The sequence below is a fragment of the Malaclemys terrapin genome, chromosome 2, assembly GCF_027887155.1.
Source record: "Malaclemys terrapin pileata isolate rMalTer1 chromosome 2, rMalTer1.hap1, whole genome shotgun sequence".
Classification (NCBI taxonomy): domain Eukaryota; kingdom Metazoa; phylum Chordata; order Testudines; family Emydidae; genus Malaclemys; species Malaclemys terrapin.
The window spans coordinates 275,936,196-275,951,326 of record NC_071506.1 but is presented as its reverse complement, the minus strand read 5'-3'; the positions used below and the strand labels follow the sequence as shown (position 1 = coordinate 275,951,326).

General features: G+C 44.1%; 1 protein-coding gene across 5 annotated transcripts in view; it reads left to right on the top strand.

The window, feature by feature from the left end:
• The window catches only part of CRHR2 (corticotropin releasing hormone receptor 2), a 272,679-nt gene that overhangs the window by 238,207 nt on the left and 19,341 nt on the right, over nt 1-15,131 (top strand). For all 5 annotated transcript variants that reach the window (XM_054016597.1, XM_054016598.1, XM_054016600.1 and 2 more), the window contains 3 exons: nt 3,812-3,897; nt 9,125-9,260; nt 11,632-11,673. In XM_054016597.1, coding sequence (XP_053872572.1) covers nt 3,812-3,897; nt 9,125-9,260; nt 11,632-11,673 — 264 coding nt within the window. The remainder of the gene's footprint in view (nt 1-3,811; nt 3,898-9,124; nt 9,261-11,631; nt 11,674-15,131) is intronic.

Sequence of the window (15,131 nt, the reverse complement as noted above, 5' to 3'; positions counted from 1 at the left end):
TGTATTATGGCCTGAGGTGACGTTTACCCAGTCAATATGAGGGTACTTGAAATCACCCCTTATTGTTGTGCTTTCTGCTTTTGTGGCCCCCCCTAATCTCCTTGAGCATTTCACAATCATTGTTACCATGCTGGTCAGGTGTTCAGTAGTATATTCCTACTGCTATACTCTTTTTATTCAAATATGGAATTTCTTCCTGTAGAAATTCTATGGTACGGTTTGTTTCATTTAAGAGTTTTACTTCATTTGACTCTGTGCTTTCTTTTACATATAGTGCCATTCCAGCACCAGCGTGAGCTACTCTCATTCCCATACATTTCATTCTTTGGTATTACCATTTCCCACTGGTTATCCTCATTCCTTCAAGTTTCCATGATGCCTATTATATCAAAATCCTCATTTAATGCCAGGCACTCCTGTTCACCCATCTTAGTATTTAGACTTCTTACATTTGTATATAAGCACTTTGTACATTTTGTCACTACTCAATTGCTTGCCTTATTGTGTTGTTTTTTATGAGAAACTCTGATGTGCTGAATGAAATGAAGGAGCTTCCTCTCTCCATGCCTCTTGTCAAGGCAGAGTGACTTTGTGTTTGGAAGCCGTTGTTTTTGGGGAGGTTTAAAGTGTCACCCAGGCGCGTATGGCCTTCTATGTGAGGGAAGTACAGTATCAGACAGCCACTATATCACTGTTGCAGGGCATTTCTGAAAAGAATTCCCACCTTCTTATTCCTTATTGTTCCAGTTTATCACAAAGCCTTATATTGACAGTACTAAACTTTAAAATACTTATGTATAAAATGGCCTACATAAGAGGCAGTATCATTCCCCCACCACGGTGTGTGGTTCAATTGGTTGTAGCCATGTTGGTCCCAGGATATTAGAGGGACAAGATGGATGAGGTAATATCTTTTATTGGATCAGCTTCTGTTGGTGAGAGAGACAAGCCCTATAGCCGAAGAAGAGCTCTGTGTGGCTCGAAAGCTTGTCTCTCTCACCAACAGAAGTTGGTCCAATCAAAGGCATTACCTCACCCACCTTGCCCCCCTTGTGTGAGACATTTTGATTTGTGGCTATAGCAGATCAGGGTTAAAGATGCAAAATGCTACAGGCAGGCATACATTGTTAATGTGTTACCAATAGGGAAAGAAACATGCCCACCCCAGTCAACACCAACTAGAGATTATATCCTCTGTGGTAGTTTGTTTTCTTTCATTTGTGAAAGTTAATATTGGGGCTGATTTGGATTCTGTGCCAACTATAAGTTGGTTACACAGTAGAATCCCTCACAATTCATTTCAGAACTTCCAAATAGGATGGTAAGAAGAAGGAGCATGAATGAATTATGAGATCTCAAGCTACTAACTGTGCTTGGGCAGTGATGCAGGATTCGTAATTTGGTATTGCATTTCATAGAGTCATAGAACTGGAAGGGACCTCCAGAGGTCATCTAGTCCAGTCCCCTGCACACGTGGCAGGACTAAGTATTATCTAGACCATCCCTGACAGGTGTTTGTTCAACCTGCTCTTAAAAATCCCCAATGATGGAGATTTCACTACCTTCTTAGGCAATTTATTCCAGTGCTTAACCACCCTGACAGTTAGGAAGTTTTTCCTAATGTCCAGCCTAAACCTCCCTTGCTGCAATTTAAGCCCATTGCTTCTTGTCCTATCCTCAGAGGTTAAGAAAAACAATTTTTCTCCTTCCTCCTTGTAACAACCGTTTATGTACTTGAAAACTGTTATCATGTCCCCTCTCAGTCTTCTCTTCTCCAGACTAAACAAACCCAATTTTTTCAGTCTTCCCTCAAAGGTCATGTTTTCCTGACCTTTAATCATTTTTGTTGCTCTTCTCTGGATTTTCTCCAATTTGTCCACATCTTTCCTGAAACGTGGCACCCAGAACTGGACACAATACTCCAGTTTCTGAAAGTCTGTCTAATTTCTGCATGAATAACCTATGCAATAATAGTAATCAATACTAATTTATTTATTTAGCATGTGCATAGTCATCTAGCCAAGCGATGGCATCTTCAGTGGCGTGATGCAGTTCTTCTAGGCCACTGCTGAACCTAGTCAGCAGGCATTCCTCGACAATGTAGGTGCCTGAGGTTAGACACCCAAATCCATATTTAGGCACCTAAGTAAATGCCTAGTAAGTAAGTGGCCAGATTTTTCAGAGGTACTGAGCAACTATAGCTCCTATTGAAGTTACTGGACTCGTAAACATCCACAAAACTACCTTGTCGTCCTTCAAATCCCTTCATAAACCTCTCCTTTGCTGCGATGCCTACAAAAAACTAGGCGATGGTTAGGCAGCTGGTGTGCTGAGATCACTGCCCACGATGCTGACAAGGACTGTCTCATTGTTTCCTTGTGCTCCCTCGTCTGTCTGTCTGTATCCATCTGTTGTCTCTTGTCTAATATTTGGGCGCAGGCTGTCTGGGGCAGGGACTGTCATAGTCATAGAGTTTATGGCCAGAAGAGACCATCAGATCATGTAGTCTGACCTCCTGTGTTTCACAGGCCACAAACACCACCTGCCCACTAAACCCAACAATCAAAATTAGACCAAAGTAGTACACCCTGCAGGAGACTAAACTAGTGTGTGCCTCATACAGGGAATAGGAGGGGTTCAGGTGCACCAATACCTGAGGCCCCTGCAACGGTAATGGAATTGATTAAGTAAGATAGACCCTGATGTTCCTGGTAAGCAACCTGTGCTCCATGCTGTAGAGGAAGGTGAAACACACTCACCCACCCACCCCATCATGGTCACTGCCAATTTGAGCTGGTGGAAAATTCCTTCCTGACCCCACACATGGCGATCAGTTTGACCCTGAGCATGTGAGCAAGAAACCACCAGCCAAATATCTGAGAGAGAGAATTTTCGGTACCATCTCAGATCACCAGTCCACCCCACCCAGTGCCCCATCCCCAGCTGTGGCCATCTCTGATGCTTCAGACGATGCCTTTTTGTTCGGTGCTTGTATAACACCTAGCACAACTGGGGTCCTGGTCCATCACTGAGGTTTCTAGCGACCACAACAATAACCACTGTCAATGAGGAGTGAATCCACTGAAGTCTGTGGAGTTGAACCAGTGTAAACTTGTATAAGTGAGATCGAAATCAGGAAAACTGTATTTTGTGGCTGGCTGAAAACTTTCTAAAATGGAGCACTATGAACGCTTTGCCTTGATATTTTGGGAAGATTTGCTGTTTAATATTTTACTTTTCAGGTACATCCTGTATGAGGTCACTGCAGCAGTGTCCTTGGTCTCTTACTCTGAGTCCAAATACTGCAGTGCTTCCAGTTCCTTAATATGCATGGAAAATGTATATCGGGCCTGATTTCTAGGTGTTTCCAAATCTGCATCAAGCTCAGACATGATACTCCAGCAGAAAGCAGGCTTGTGAAGGGAAGGAGGAGTTTACAGGCTTAGAAAATAGCTCTGGAGCCTCCCATCCAGATTCCTGACTAGTTCCTGGCACCCCAGCTGGCTGGAATGGTTCTATTTGTCGGGGCTGGGGTGGGACCAGCATGGCCTCAGGAAGAATTCATGGCCTCACAGTCCGTTTCACAAACCTCTTTTCAGATGGCACCTGCTTCCGCTGTCCAAACGTGACCAGACTCCATGCGCACTGATATGACGTGGGAAATCCCAGCCCCATTGAAGTCAGTGGCTAAACTCCCGTTGACTTCAGTGGGATCAGGCTCCCTGTAAATGACTATTGATGTCTCTTCTCTGTAGATCTCATTTTTTAACTCCAGTTTTAGCTCCCTGATCTTTTCCTTTCCCTTTTCCAGATAAATTTTGTATTTCTATTTAACATCGTTAGGATTTTAATGACAAAACTGAGAGCTTCAACCACTTCAGAAACAATACAATACAGGTAAGTTGGCCAGTGCTTTTCACAATTGTTATAAGAAATGTTCTGACCTTTTCTATGCAGTATGTACGCTGTGGGGTTTTTATTAATTAGATACCAAAAACGCTGCATACTCCACCGCTTGCCCTGACGTTGTTCTGCCTTTGTATTTTAGGATTGTACACCTAGGCTTGGTAACTGTATCTCCTTATGCTTTAGACATGCCCTGCTAGGGTACAATATCATTGTTCATGGGGCAGGTTATTTTCAGGGTTTTTTTTAAAATGCATCTACAGAAATTTGCATACATTCTTGCACCCATTCTAATTATGTGCATGGATGAAATCAGGTACACCCAGCTGGAATTTATGTGCAGATAGATATGCGCTGTTGCATCTCCTAACCTGTTTACATGCTTCAGGGTGCTCATGGCCTCTACTGTACATATGCAAAGGTACCTATTTCAGAATTTGGCCCAGTGTCACTAGCTAGGTCAGTTGGTGTAAAAGTGATACATCAAGAAGGCCACTTTTTCCTCTCCAGTAAAATACGATTGGTTCATGGGAGGAGAGCATTTAACTACCGGTTTCAAAATATATTACAATAGCTATACAAATGACATTTTTCTGTAATCCACTACTCTGATGACTAGACTATTTATGGAGCTTAGTTGACTGATGAGTGTAGAAATGCACAACCTGTACCAAATTGCCTCTCCGCTTATGCACACAATTTTGTGGGTGCATGTAATAATACTTTGACTGCCAAATAAATAGTTGATGTGCTGGCATAAATTCGGATCCCTTTTCTGCATTCCTAAATTCCCAGCGAAGGCAGTAGGCATTTGAGGGGAAACAAGGAGTACAGGATTGGGTTATAGTCTTGAGCTCACGGATCAAGTAGGTGGACACAGAGATGTTTCTGTTCATGCCCACAGATTACTGTACATCCAAATACAGGGAGCAATGTGGAGGCCGTAAGCACCTTGCAGGAAATGCTGACTTGAACGCCTTGTAAGACTGGACCTTTAGAGTACAGCGTGAGGTCTTGTGTGGTTATGCAGGTCTCCCAAGCTCTGCAGGGGTTTTATGGCAGGCACAACTGGGACTCCCAAAGTCACCTGTCACTGCTGTGTGAAATCTCAGGTTCCCAAGCTGAGCGCTGAACCCTGAAGTCTGACCTGCTTGTGTCTTGAAAGGGAGTTTTGCCTGAGTAACGTGGCTTTGGTGTCTGGTCCACTGCTTTTCTTTTGCTTCTGACCTTGAAACATGGTTTCAGGGTAAGCTGTGAGGTTAATGCACTGGCCTGATGCTCTTGCTTCAATTCCCCTCTGCACATTCACTGAGAAATGAAGCCCATGGTAGAAAAAAATTCCGTTCTCCCTGCTCATGCCTCATGCAATGGTTCCAAAACCAAAAGGGGGAAAAGACTGAGATCTCAGCTCCTTGCTCTCCCTGGAATGAATGGTGGGGCATGTAAAAACATTCCCAGACAGCTTGAATAAGACGAGCTGGCTTTATCCCTGCACAAGTGGTGATGATCAGATTTTTGTCACAAAGGGTTTTTGTCACAAAGCTGCAAAGCTGCTTCTGCACATGATGAATAAAAAAACATTTAAATTTCATGCAAGCCTCATGCAGTGCACGGGGGGTCCCTCATGTTTCACCTAATCTTTTAAACTTCACAGTAGTAATGTCATGAAAGAATCTGCCCTTTTTAAACGGTTAGGCAGCTGTGGGTTGAGACCACTGCCTAGCGTGCTGACCAGCATTGTTTCCTTGTGCTCCCTGTCTGTCTGAAGAGAGAGAACTGGACTGAGATTCAAGAGACCTGAGTGCTATGCCTGGCCTGCTGGGTGACCTTGGACAAGTCACCCGGTCGCTTTGTGCCTCAGTTTTCCCATCTGTAAAATAGAGAGAATGATACTGCCTTTGTAAAGCACGTTGAGATTTACTGGTGACAAGCACTATATAAGAGCTAGGTGCTATTATTATTATACGCCTGTTGTCTCTTGTCTTACACTTGGAACTTGGGGGCAAGGACTGTCTTTTTCTTCTGTGTTTGTACAGCACCCAGTGGGGTCCTGCTCCATGACTGGAGCTCCTATATGCTATTGCAATACAAGTAATATCTAATAGTATTGCCCCAATAGTCACTTAAACTTGAAGAATACCCCATATTCGTATTGTTTATTGGTATTGTGGTAGCTCCTAGAGGCCCTAGCCAGCTCTATTGTGCTAGATGCTGTACAAACATACACCAAAGAGACAGCCCCTGTCCCAAAGTGCTTACAATCGGAGTATAAGATGATTAACAACCGGTGGATACAACAAACAAGCAGGAGCACAAGGTACCAGCGGGAGGATACTGGATGGGCATGCGAGCTGCCTGTACTGGAAGGAAATCACTCACTAGACCAGAAAAGAATCTCAGGGTGTTCGCTGTGCTCAGGCTTCTAGCTAGTGTGACTGAGAAAGTGGGTCAGAGAGTGTCTAGAGAGAGAAAGCAATGGAGGTAATGAATGTTTCCACCTGACCTGCATGTCACTGCAGAGCTGCGCTGGGTTCAGAATGCAGTGTTCGTTGGCAGGGATGGCCAGCATGATCAAAAGCCTTTCACAGAGCGCCGCCTCTCCCAAGTGTTTGTGGCCAGGAGTCGGAGTCACAATGGTTAGCAGCAGCAGCAGACAGAAAAGCCACATGGTATTTCATAACCTGGTGCGATGGCGGTTGTTCTTTCCCATTCCCCCTGCCCTCTGCTAACCTCTGCCCACACTGCACTGCCAGTAATTGGGATAGACAGTTAACTCCTTGCCTGCCAGATCAGAGTAGGGGCTTAGCACCCTGTTACATGCAGGGATTTCTATTATTTCCCTTCCTTTTCACTGAGAAATGGCCATGGGTTATTCTTTATTTTCTTCTCCTTCTTTTTTCTTGTACATAATGACAAGCATTTCCTTGAAGTGACGGAGCATGCCATCTGCCTGTCCTCCTCTTACATGATTATCCTTTTCCCTTCTGTTTGTCTTCACGGGGAGGAGGGATAGCTCAGTGGTTTGAGCATTCGTCTGCTAAACCGAGGGTTGTGAGATCAATCCTTGAGGGGACCCCTTAGGGATCTGGGGCAAAATCAGTACTTGGCCCTGCTAGTGAAGGCAGGGGGCTGGACTCGATGACCTTTCAAGGTCCCTTCCACTTCTAGGCAACAGGATATCTCTATTAATTATGGTTCATTTATGAGGACCTTAAAGACACATAGGAACGCCATGCTGGTTAAGTGCTAGTTTGACTCGCAACAGCAAATAGAAGGATTTTACCTGTCTCCTGGCAGACAATAATCCATCATCTGTCCATAGCAATTGGAATCCCAGGGCAAGATTAGACATTAACCCATATTTTCAATCCATTGTTATCTAGCTTTCCCCAGTTTAGCCCAAATGTTCCTGAAATCAAAGAGTAGAAGGATGATTTTAATCCTTATTTCAGGAATTTTAGGGATATGGGGGCCAAATTCCTCCTTGGCGTAGAGGAGGTGAGAGGAAAAATGGTCTTGTGATTAAGGTGCTAGACTGGGGCTTCCTAGCTGTGCTGGGCAAGTGGGCAAGTCACTTAATCTCTCCATGCCTCAGTCTCCCCGCTGTTAGGGGGGATAACACCAGCTCCCTACCACTTAGGGGTGCTGTGAGATTAGATACATCAATAACGGTGAGTTGCTCGCATACCCATGCTGACAGGAGCTGTGTAAGATAGTGTGCATAGCCAGCACTAATCACCAATACAGGGCTTGTCTATATTACCCACTGGATCGACGGGCAGCGATCGATCCAGCGGGGGGCGATTTATCATGTCTAGTGTAGACCCAATAAATTGACCACTGAGCGCTCTCCTGTCGACTCCGGTATTCCACCAGGGCGAGAGGTGCAGGTGGAGTCAACGTGAGAGCGTTAGCCATAGACTTACCGCAGTGAAGACACCACGGTAAGTAGATCTAAGTATGTCGACTTCAGCTACATTATTCACATAGCTGAAGTTGCGTAACTTAGATCGATTCCCCCCTCCACCCCCAATGTAGACCAGGCCTCAGTTGTTTAAATACAGCATCTTACTCCTGAAGTCTGATAGGAAGAGACACCAGTCGCATATTGTTTTCAAAATCCCTATCAGCCGTGCAAATCCAATCTGGCTGTTAAATTTACACTCTGTAATCTCCCTTAATATTATAATTATAAATCAGTAATTTCTTGTTGCTTAATTAACTAGCAGACTGGAAATGACACACTAATCACAGTGCAAAGTTGCTGGAATAGACTGACTGTAATTTGATCATGTCACAAAATCTCACCACCACAAATCATTTCACAGTTTACTGCCAGCTTCCTTGAATATCACAGTGGTATATTCCAGTCAGTTCTTAGACTCTGCTTAGGAATTTCTCCTAAAAATACACATTGCTAAAAATATGGGACTGGATCCAAACCACTCCTCCCAACAACTCCTCTGAACTTCAAAGTAGTTTCAATCCAGATGTCAATCCAGGCCCATCTTTAATTGCTAGCAATGTTGAACCCCATTGAACTTGCAACGCCTATCTAGTAAATGTAGTAGTAAACATGAAACATACTGTCGAGTAGCATGTACTTCTCTGTCGGACCTTTCAATTCATTTTCCAGCACTGAGAAGGTAAGTAGAAGCACCAATATCTATGTGGGTTTCCCACCACCACTAGGAAGAGCGGGTGTGGAGAGAATCCCAACACAAACCACTTCCCAGCTGCCAAAATGCCTCATCGATCTTCACCATTGCTCTCCCTGGTGGGAAACCAGATGGGAGTGCAGCCTGGGGTGCATGTCGAAGGCAGGAACTGGAGGGAACTGGTGAGGAGGAAAAACATGGAGGTGGCCTGGTGACAGAGTAGAGGCAGGGGGGAACTGGCTTGGAGCGGGGAATCTGGGATGTTAAGGGAGTGCTAATGATTCAGGAAGGGGCTTCATAGTGTGGGTTGGAGAAGATGGGAATAACTTCTAGGAGGGGGAGGAGTGTCTGTTGGGAAAAGATAGAAAGATGATACTGATCTCACACCAGTGTGACTCCAGTAAGCCCTGTGGAGTAATGCCTGGTTTATGCTTGTCTCAGGCCTCCTCTCTCTAGTTCTTCATTGTAATTCCCTGTGGGTGAGTGGTTCTCTGAGGGTTACATCACTCAGCCTGGTTTTCCTCTCCTAATAACTTTTCCTCTCTGCTTGCACCCTGCAGGAAGGCAGTAAAGGCTACGTTAGTCCTTCTGCCTCTTCTGGGTATTACCTACATGCTTTTCTTTGTCAACCCCGGCGAAGACGACATTTCCCAGATAGTCTTCATCTACTTCAATTCCTTCTTGCAGTCTTTTCAGGTAGGAGAGAACGCTTAATCGCAAGTATTGGGCACTGCTAAAGGGATCCCCGGTGCTCTTGGCTGTGAAGCTTGGGGCAATGAGAACCCCTTAGTAGAAATAACTCTTGAAACAGGTTTTGGCTTAGCATGTAAACTCATTGGTGCCGGAGCTGTCTTTTGCTTTTGTCTTTGTACAGTGCCTGGGGCAATGAGGTCTTGCTCCATGCCTGGGGCTACTGGGTACCATTGCAATATATATAATTAGTCATTTTCTTTAAATGCTTGTTTGTTTTAATGACGTGGTTGTATATAGTATGTCGCATGCGGCAGAGACCCCCTGTTAAGTAAGCAAGCATTCACTTGATCAAGAGTTTGGTTGTACCAACCGTGGTCCTGCCCCACTTCTTGTGCGATGGCGCATGCTCTAATCTGCAGTGGAACTTGGTCCGTCCCAAACTTTGTTGCTGATTGGCGCATGCACCCCTGAGGATTGTGTTTCTCTGTCACTGAAGTCAGTGGGAGTTTTGCCAGGACTGTGACGGGAACAGGATCAGGTTTGAATGGGCAATGAGCAGAAGTAGTAACAGCACTCCGGGTCCAGCACACAGACTCATCATTGAATGCTCGATTCAGGAAGGCACTTCAGCGCATGCCTCATTTTAAGCACTTCACTGGAGCTATGCATGTGCTTAAAGTTTATTCACCTTCCTGACTAGGGGCCTAAGTTCAGTATTGCCACTGACTTCCATGGGATCAGTCCCTAAAGTAGGGATACAGCCAAGAACACCAGTGCCGATGATTGGGAACTACTGCGGAAAGGCAGGGTCTATGACTGTGGGTTCTTAAAGCTTTCGGATATGGATAACGATTTCATATTTGTATTTGAAGTCCAAAGTGTCACTCCAGGAACAGAAGCACAAAAGCAAAGGAGAAAAACAGCCCCTTTTAAACTATTAAAGGAGGGATATTGTTCCTAAGCAATAAGACTCACTACATTTTTCATTGTGTAAAGTAAATTGCATATTTTACCTGGTCATGCTCGCTGCCCGCAGAAGAACGATGGCGCTGCAGAGCGGTATGTGAAAGGGAGAGCAGCTGGGAAGTAGATCTGTGTTACCATACGAGGTAGTACACCCCATTGCTGAAAGTAAAACTCAATCATTGCACTAGACGGTATATTTCTCTCTATGACTTTGTAGCGCAAGGATCTGATTCTGCGCACACTGAAGTCAATGGTTTCAGTAGGAGTAAGCCGTTGCCCTACAACCACTTGGGCATTGCATTCCCTTTTTGGTCAGAATGGGACTCTTAGTAACATGATGCTCTCATGGAAAGAGCAACCGTCATAGGCTCATTGGGACTGTAACCAACCTCTGATCTGTGTTTGTACAGGGCCCATGTGGTGGGGTCCTGGTCCATGACTCAAGCTCCTAGGTGCTAGCACAGTACCAATAAATAATAACAGTAGTAGCTGAGACAGTAAACGGGATTTAAAATACTCCTTTAGAAAATGCATATTATCTGCTATGTCCTGCATCAGGGGACTTCATGCTGTGATTGCGGGTGATCTAATAGGCATTTTCCATTTGTAACGTCAATGGTTACATAACTATGGGTGAAATCCTGGGCCCATTGAAGTCAATGGAAGCTTTGCCATTGACTTCAGCTGGGCAAGGAATTCACCCTGTGTAGCTAGATCAGATATCTTTAATTCATTCTTATTTATTAAGGGTGCTATTTTACCACCCTGACTTAATGGAGTAGTATATCATTCCCAGCATAATCCCACCAAAAGCAGTGGGTCTACTTGCAGTGTGAAGCACCACTGAACGCAAGCATAGGTATGTCTAGATAGCAAATGAAGGTGTGATTGCAGCGCAGGTGGGCATACCTGTGCTAGCTTTAATCTAGCTAGCACAGACAATAATAGTAGTGAAAACATGGTGCCATGGGCTGCCGCGCAGGCTAGCTGCCCCAATACAAGCCCACCTGTGACCCTGGGTATGTACTCAAGTTACTAGTTTGCACCGATGTGCCTATCCATGCTAGAATCACATCTTTAATTGCAGTAGAGACATACCCTGAGGGTGGCAGACTCCAGCCCTACGTCTTTAACTCTCTGGCCCCACACTCTACTGAGTAGCAATGGGGCCACTCTGGTAAGTGCTTTTCGACATGACTGTGGCTGCAGAAGCAGACCCCAAGGAAGTCTAACGAACTGCAGCCATCTTCCTCTAAGAACAGTAACAGAAAACAGAGATGGGTGGTAAGTTTCTGTCAGACATTGTGGCAGTACAACTCTGGGACACATCTAAACCCACTTTTCTACATGTTTCACCATGCTTTATTCAAATAATGATCTAATAATGATTCCCTTTGTTTTTTTCCAGGGTTTCTTTGTGTCAGTATTTTACTGCTTCTTGAATGGCGAGGTAAGTAGCATCCTACGCTGTTAGTGCAATTAATTATCATAAGGTGTAAGCTGCTTGAGTGTCTGACTTTAGGGAAATGAAATGCATTTGCACTGCACATCACCTTTGGTACTCTTGAAGACATCTCCATTGATGTGCTTCTGAACTTTACAACCCGCTACATGTTTGCCCTTTGCTTACAATGCCTTTATCAAACAGAGGTTGACACCTTAATGCAATGCTGACGTACCTATAGATGCTGATTTTTGTTCTTCACTTGAATAATTCATTGCATTTAATTCAGTGTATGACTTCTGAGCTTGTTCAATAGACGATTGTTTGTTTATTTAATTGTGATTCAATATCTTTTGTGTCACGCATTGGTTAAGAATCCACAGTACATGACAGCACATTTCACATAGGAATTGCCCAACTGAACTGGTCTAGTGGTCTTTCTTATCCAGTATTCTGTCTCTGAGTGATCCATACCAGATGCTTCAGAGGAAGAAGGGGGAGGGAAACAGCATGGGGAGCAAGGGGGCAACCCATAATGAACAATTGTGGAATAAGCTGCCCATACAGGAAGTTTCTTACTAATTCCTATCAGTTAGTGGCTGACTTAGGCCCTGAAGTATGAGGGTTTTTATTCCTTCTCCATTTTTTTCTTATCCTGCTTACTCTAACGGTGGATGATCTCATTATTCATATTAATGTGTAATCCTGTAGTAAATACAGCTAAGTTTTTGGCCTCAGTGACATCTTGTGACAATGAGTTCCACAGATTAATTATGCATTGTGCATAAAAGTATATCCTTCTATCACTATTGGGCCATATATGACAACTTTATGCTGCTACTACACAGGGCAAATTCTCCAGGGGGGCACAGTGGCCTGTTCTCATCACTGCAGTAATGAACATGGAATCTGGCCCACTGATTTCATTAAACACCCCAGAATCTCACTGATTGGTGCACTATGTTACCATTGCCTTGCATATCCCAGTAGCTTTCCACTCTATGGACTGGACCAGGAGCAGGTGGGCCGTCCTTGCTGTAGTTCGTTTTAGCAGATTATTCTGGGGATATTTCCGTTTTCTAGAGGTGGGAGCAATATTGCGTGGACAAAGATGCATCTTCTCTATAGCAGGGTTCCAAGAGCTTTTTCCAGACCCTGAGCCAAATTCACTCCTCCTGTAACTCCATTCATTTCAGTGGGCTTACACCAAGGATGACCTGGTCCCTAGAAGAGCTACCCTATACTTCTCTGTAAGTCTTGATAGCTGTCTATTGCCAGATCTGGTGTGTTTTCCAGGTCTGTGTTTCTCCCAATTGTGGCTCATCAGTACTAGGGTCCCTATCTGGGTTTCTGTGTCTTTTTATGTCTCCTGTGTGCCTTGTTTTTGACTGCCTAATCCCCAGTGGGCTTCCTAGCTGTTTCTTTATCAGATGTAACATAGACCAGGTTAGATAATGATACTGACTTCCAAGCTGTAAAGTGCTTTGAGATCGAAAGATGAAATGCGCTACATAAGGGCGACGTGTTATTATATGACAAATGCAAACTTTTCATTTGAAACGGAAGGTTCCAAGCAGAATAGCCAACCTAGATACGAGCAAGAATTGCAAGAAGTATTCATATTTGCCACTAGTTCTCAAGAGCCTCTCTGTTGCATGGAAGGGCTAGAGCAGAGGTAGGCAACCTATGGCACACGGGCCGAAGGCGGCACGCGAGCTGATTTTCAGTGGCACTCACACTGCCCGGGTCCTGGCCACTGGTCCAGGGGGCTCTGCATTTTAATTTAATTTTAAATGAAGCTTCTTAAACATTTTAAAAACCTTATTTACTTTACATCCAACAATAGTTTAGTTCTATATTATAGACTTATAGAAAGAGACCTTCTAAAAACGTTAAAATGTATGACTGGCACGTGAAACCTTAAATTAGAGTGAATAAATGAAGACTCGGCACAGCACTTCTGAAAGGTTGCCGACCCCTGTACTAGATCATGCCTCATCAATTGTAGCATTTTGCAGTAGGGATTCAGCAATGCCTCTTTGTGATGAGAAAGGCTTATCAGAAAGCTAGTTTGTCAGCTGTGCCATGCCACCTAGGCTGCGGGAGGGCCTGAGTTGTCAAGCCAGTGTGTGAGATGCTTTCCCTTCACTGGCAGGCATGCCATACATCAGATCTTCTCACACCCCTTATTCCGCTTTGTGCAAGCATTCTCCATTCATTTGTGCTTGGCATTACCCAATAACATGAAAAATAGTTCAGGCTTCTATTAACTTGAATTGAATTCCACTTGATCTATTCAAAGAATGTCACAGATGGGAAAAAATACCATTCAATGTGCGACAGAGTGTAATTCATTCATTGCCGAAAGGACCCACCGTGCGATCACACTTTGATGCCCTGCACTTTCAATCCACCTGTGAGTGCTGATTCTCTTCCATTCTATTAAATTACTTAATTCTGTGCAAGTCAACTCGTCCTTGATCCTTTTATTTCTTCCTTTTTTACCTCCTCTTGTAGATAATCATTTTTCCTTACCCAAATGGCTGCTGCTCTGAGTCATTGATTCAGCTTTATTTTAGGTTTGGGGGGGGGGTTAATGGTGAGACGAACCCAAAGATATGGTGATAGGTAAGAGAAAGGCAGTTTTACATTCACATCTTGAAGTTAGTTGGGGAATATGTACAATCACAAGCTAGGCAAAGAACTCCCCTATTGACAAGGAAGCCAAAAGCACCTCTTTGCACATTGTTTATTCCAGCCGCTCCCTGAAATAATTTGTGCTCATGAAAAGAATCACAGGTGAGCTTGTTTCTCATGGAATACGTGAAAGAGTGGAGCTCAGTGGTGCATGGTGACTCTGAAACTGGGCAGGCAAAATTGACCTGCAGATGTCCGCTATGAGCCAGTTAAGCTCATATGTATCTGATATTTAATACAGGGCAGGCAAATCCTAACCTGAGGAGACTTCACTGTGGTAGGCATCCCTGTAATCTTCCCACCTTTCAGGAAACCACACTCCTTTATTAGGATACTCAAGCACTAGCATGTTAGGTGCTTGTTGACACTTATGGATACTGCATTCATTCTGTAGCAGCAGTAAGAATTGGATAACATCCCACAGCATCTCCTGCTATGAATAGAATTGTGCCCTAGGACATAAGTAAGGCTCTCATTGATTTGGGATCAAGGGAAACCTTGTGTATACATCTGAGAGCATAATTTAGCCCTATATATTGTAAGTATAGACAAGAGGATGAGGGAAAGGAAAGGATGGAAGAATATATAATGTAAAACCAGACACGTAATATATTGTTCCATGATCCAGTCCGATAGATTTCTTTCCAGTCATGTTTGAAATTCAACATGCATCCATCTTGCCACCTTGCCTGCATAATGCGTGTGTCAGTTCTTTGAAATCTTCTTAAGAATGCTTCTTTTAAAAGATAGCTATTATACCTGCTTTC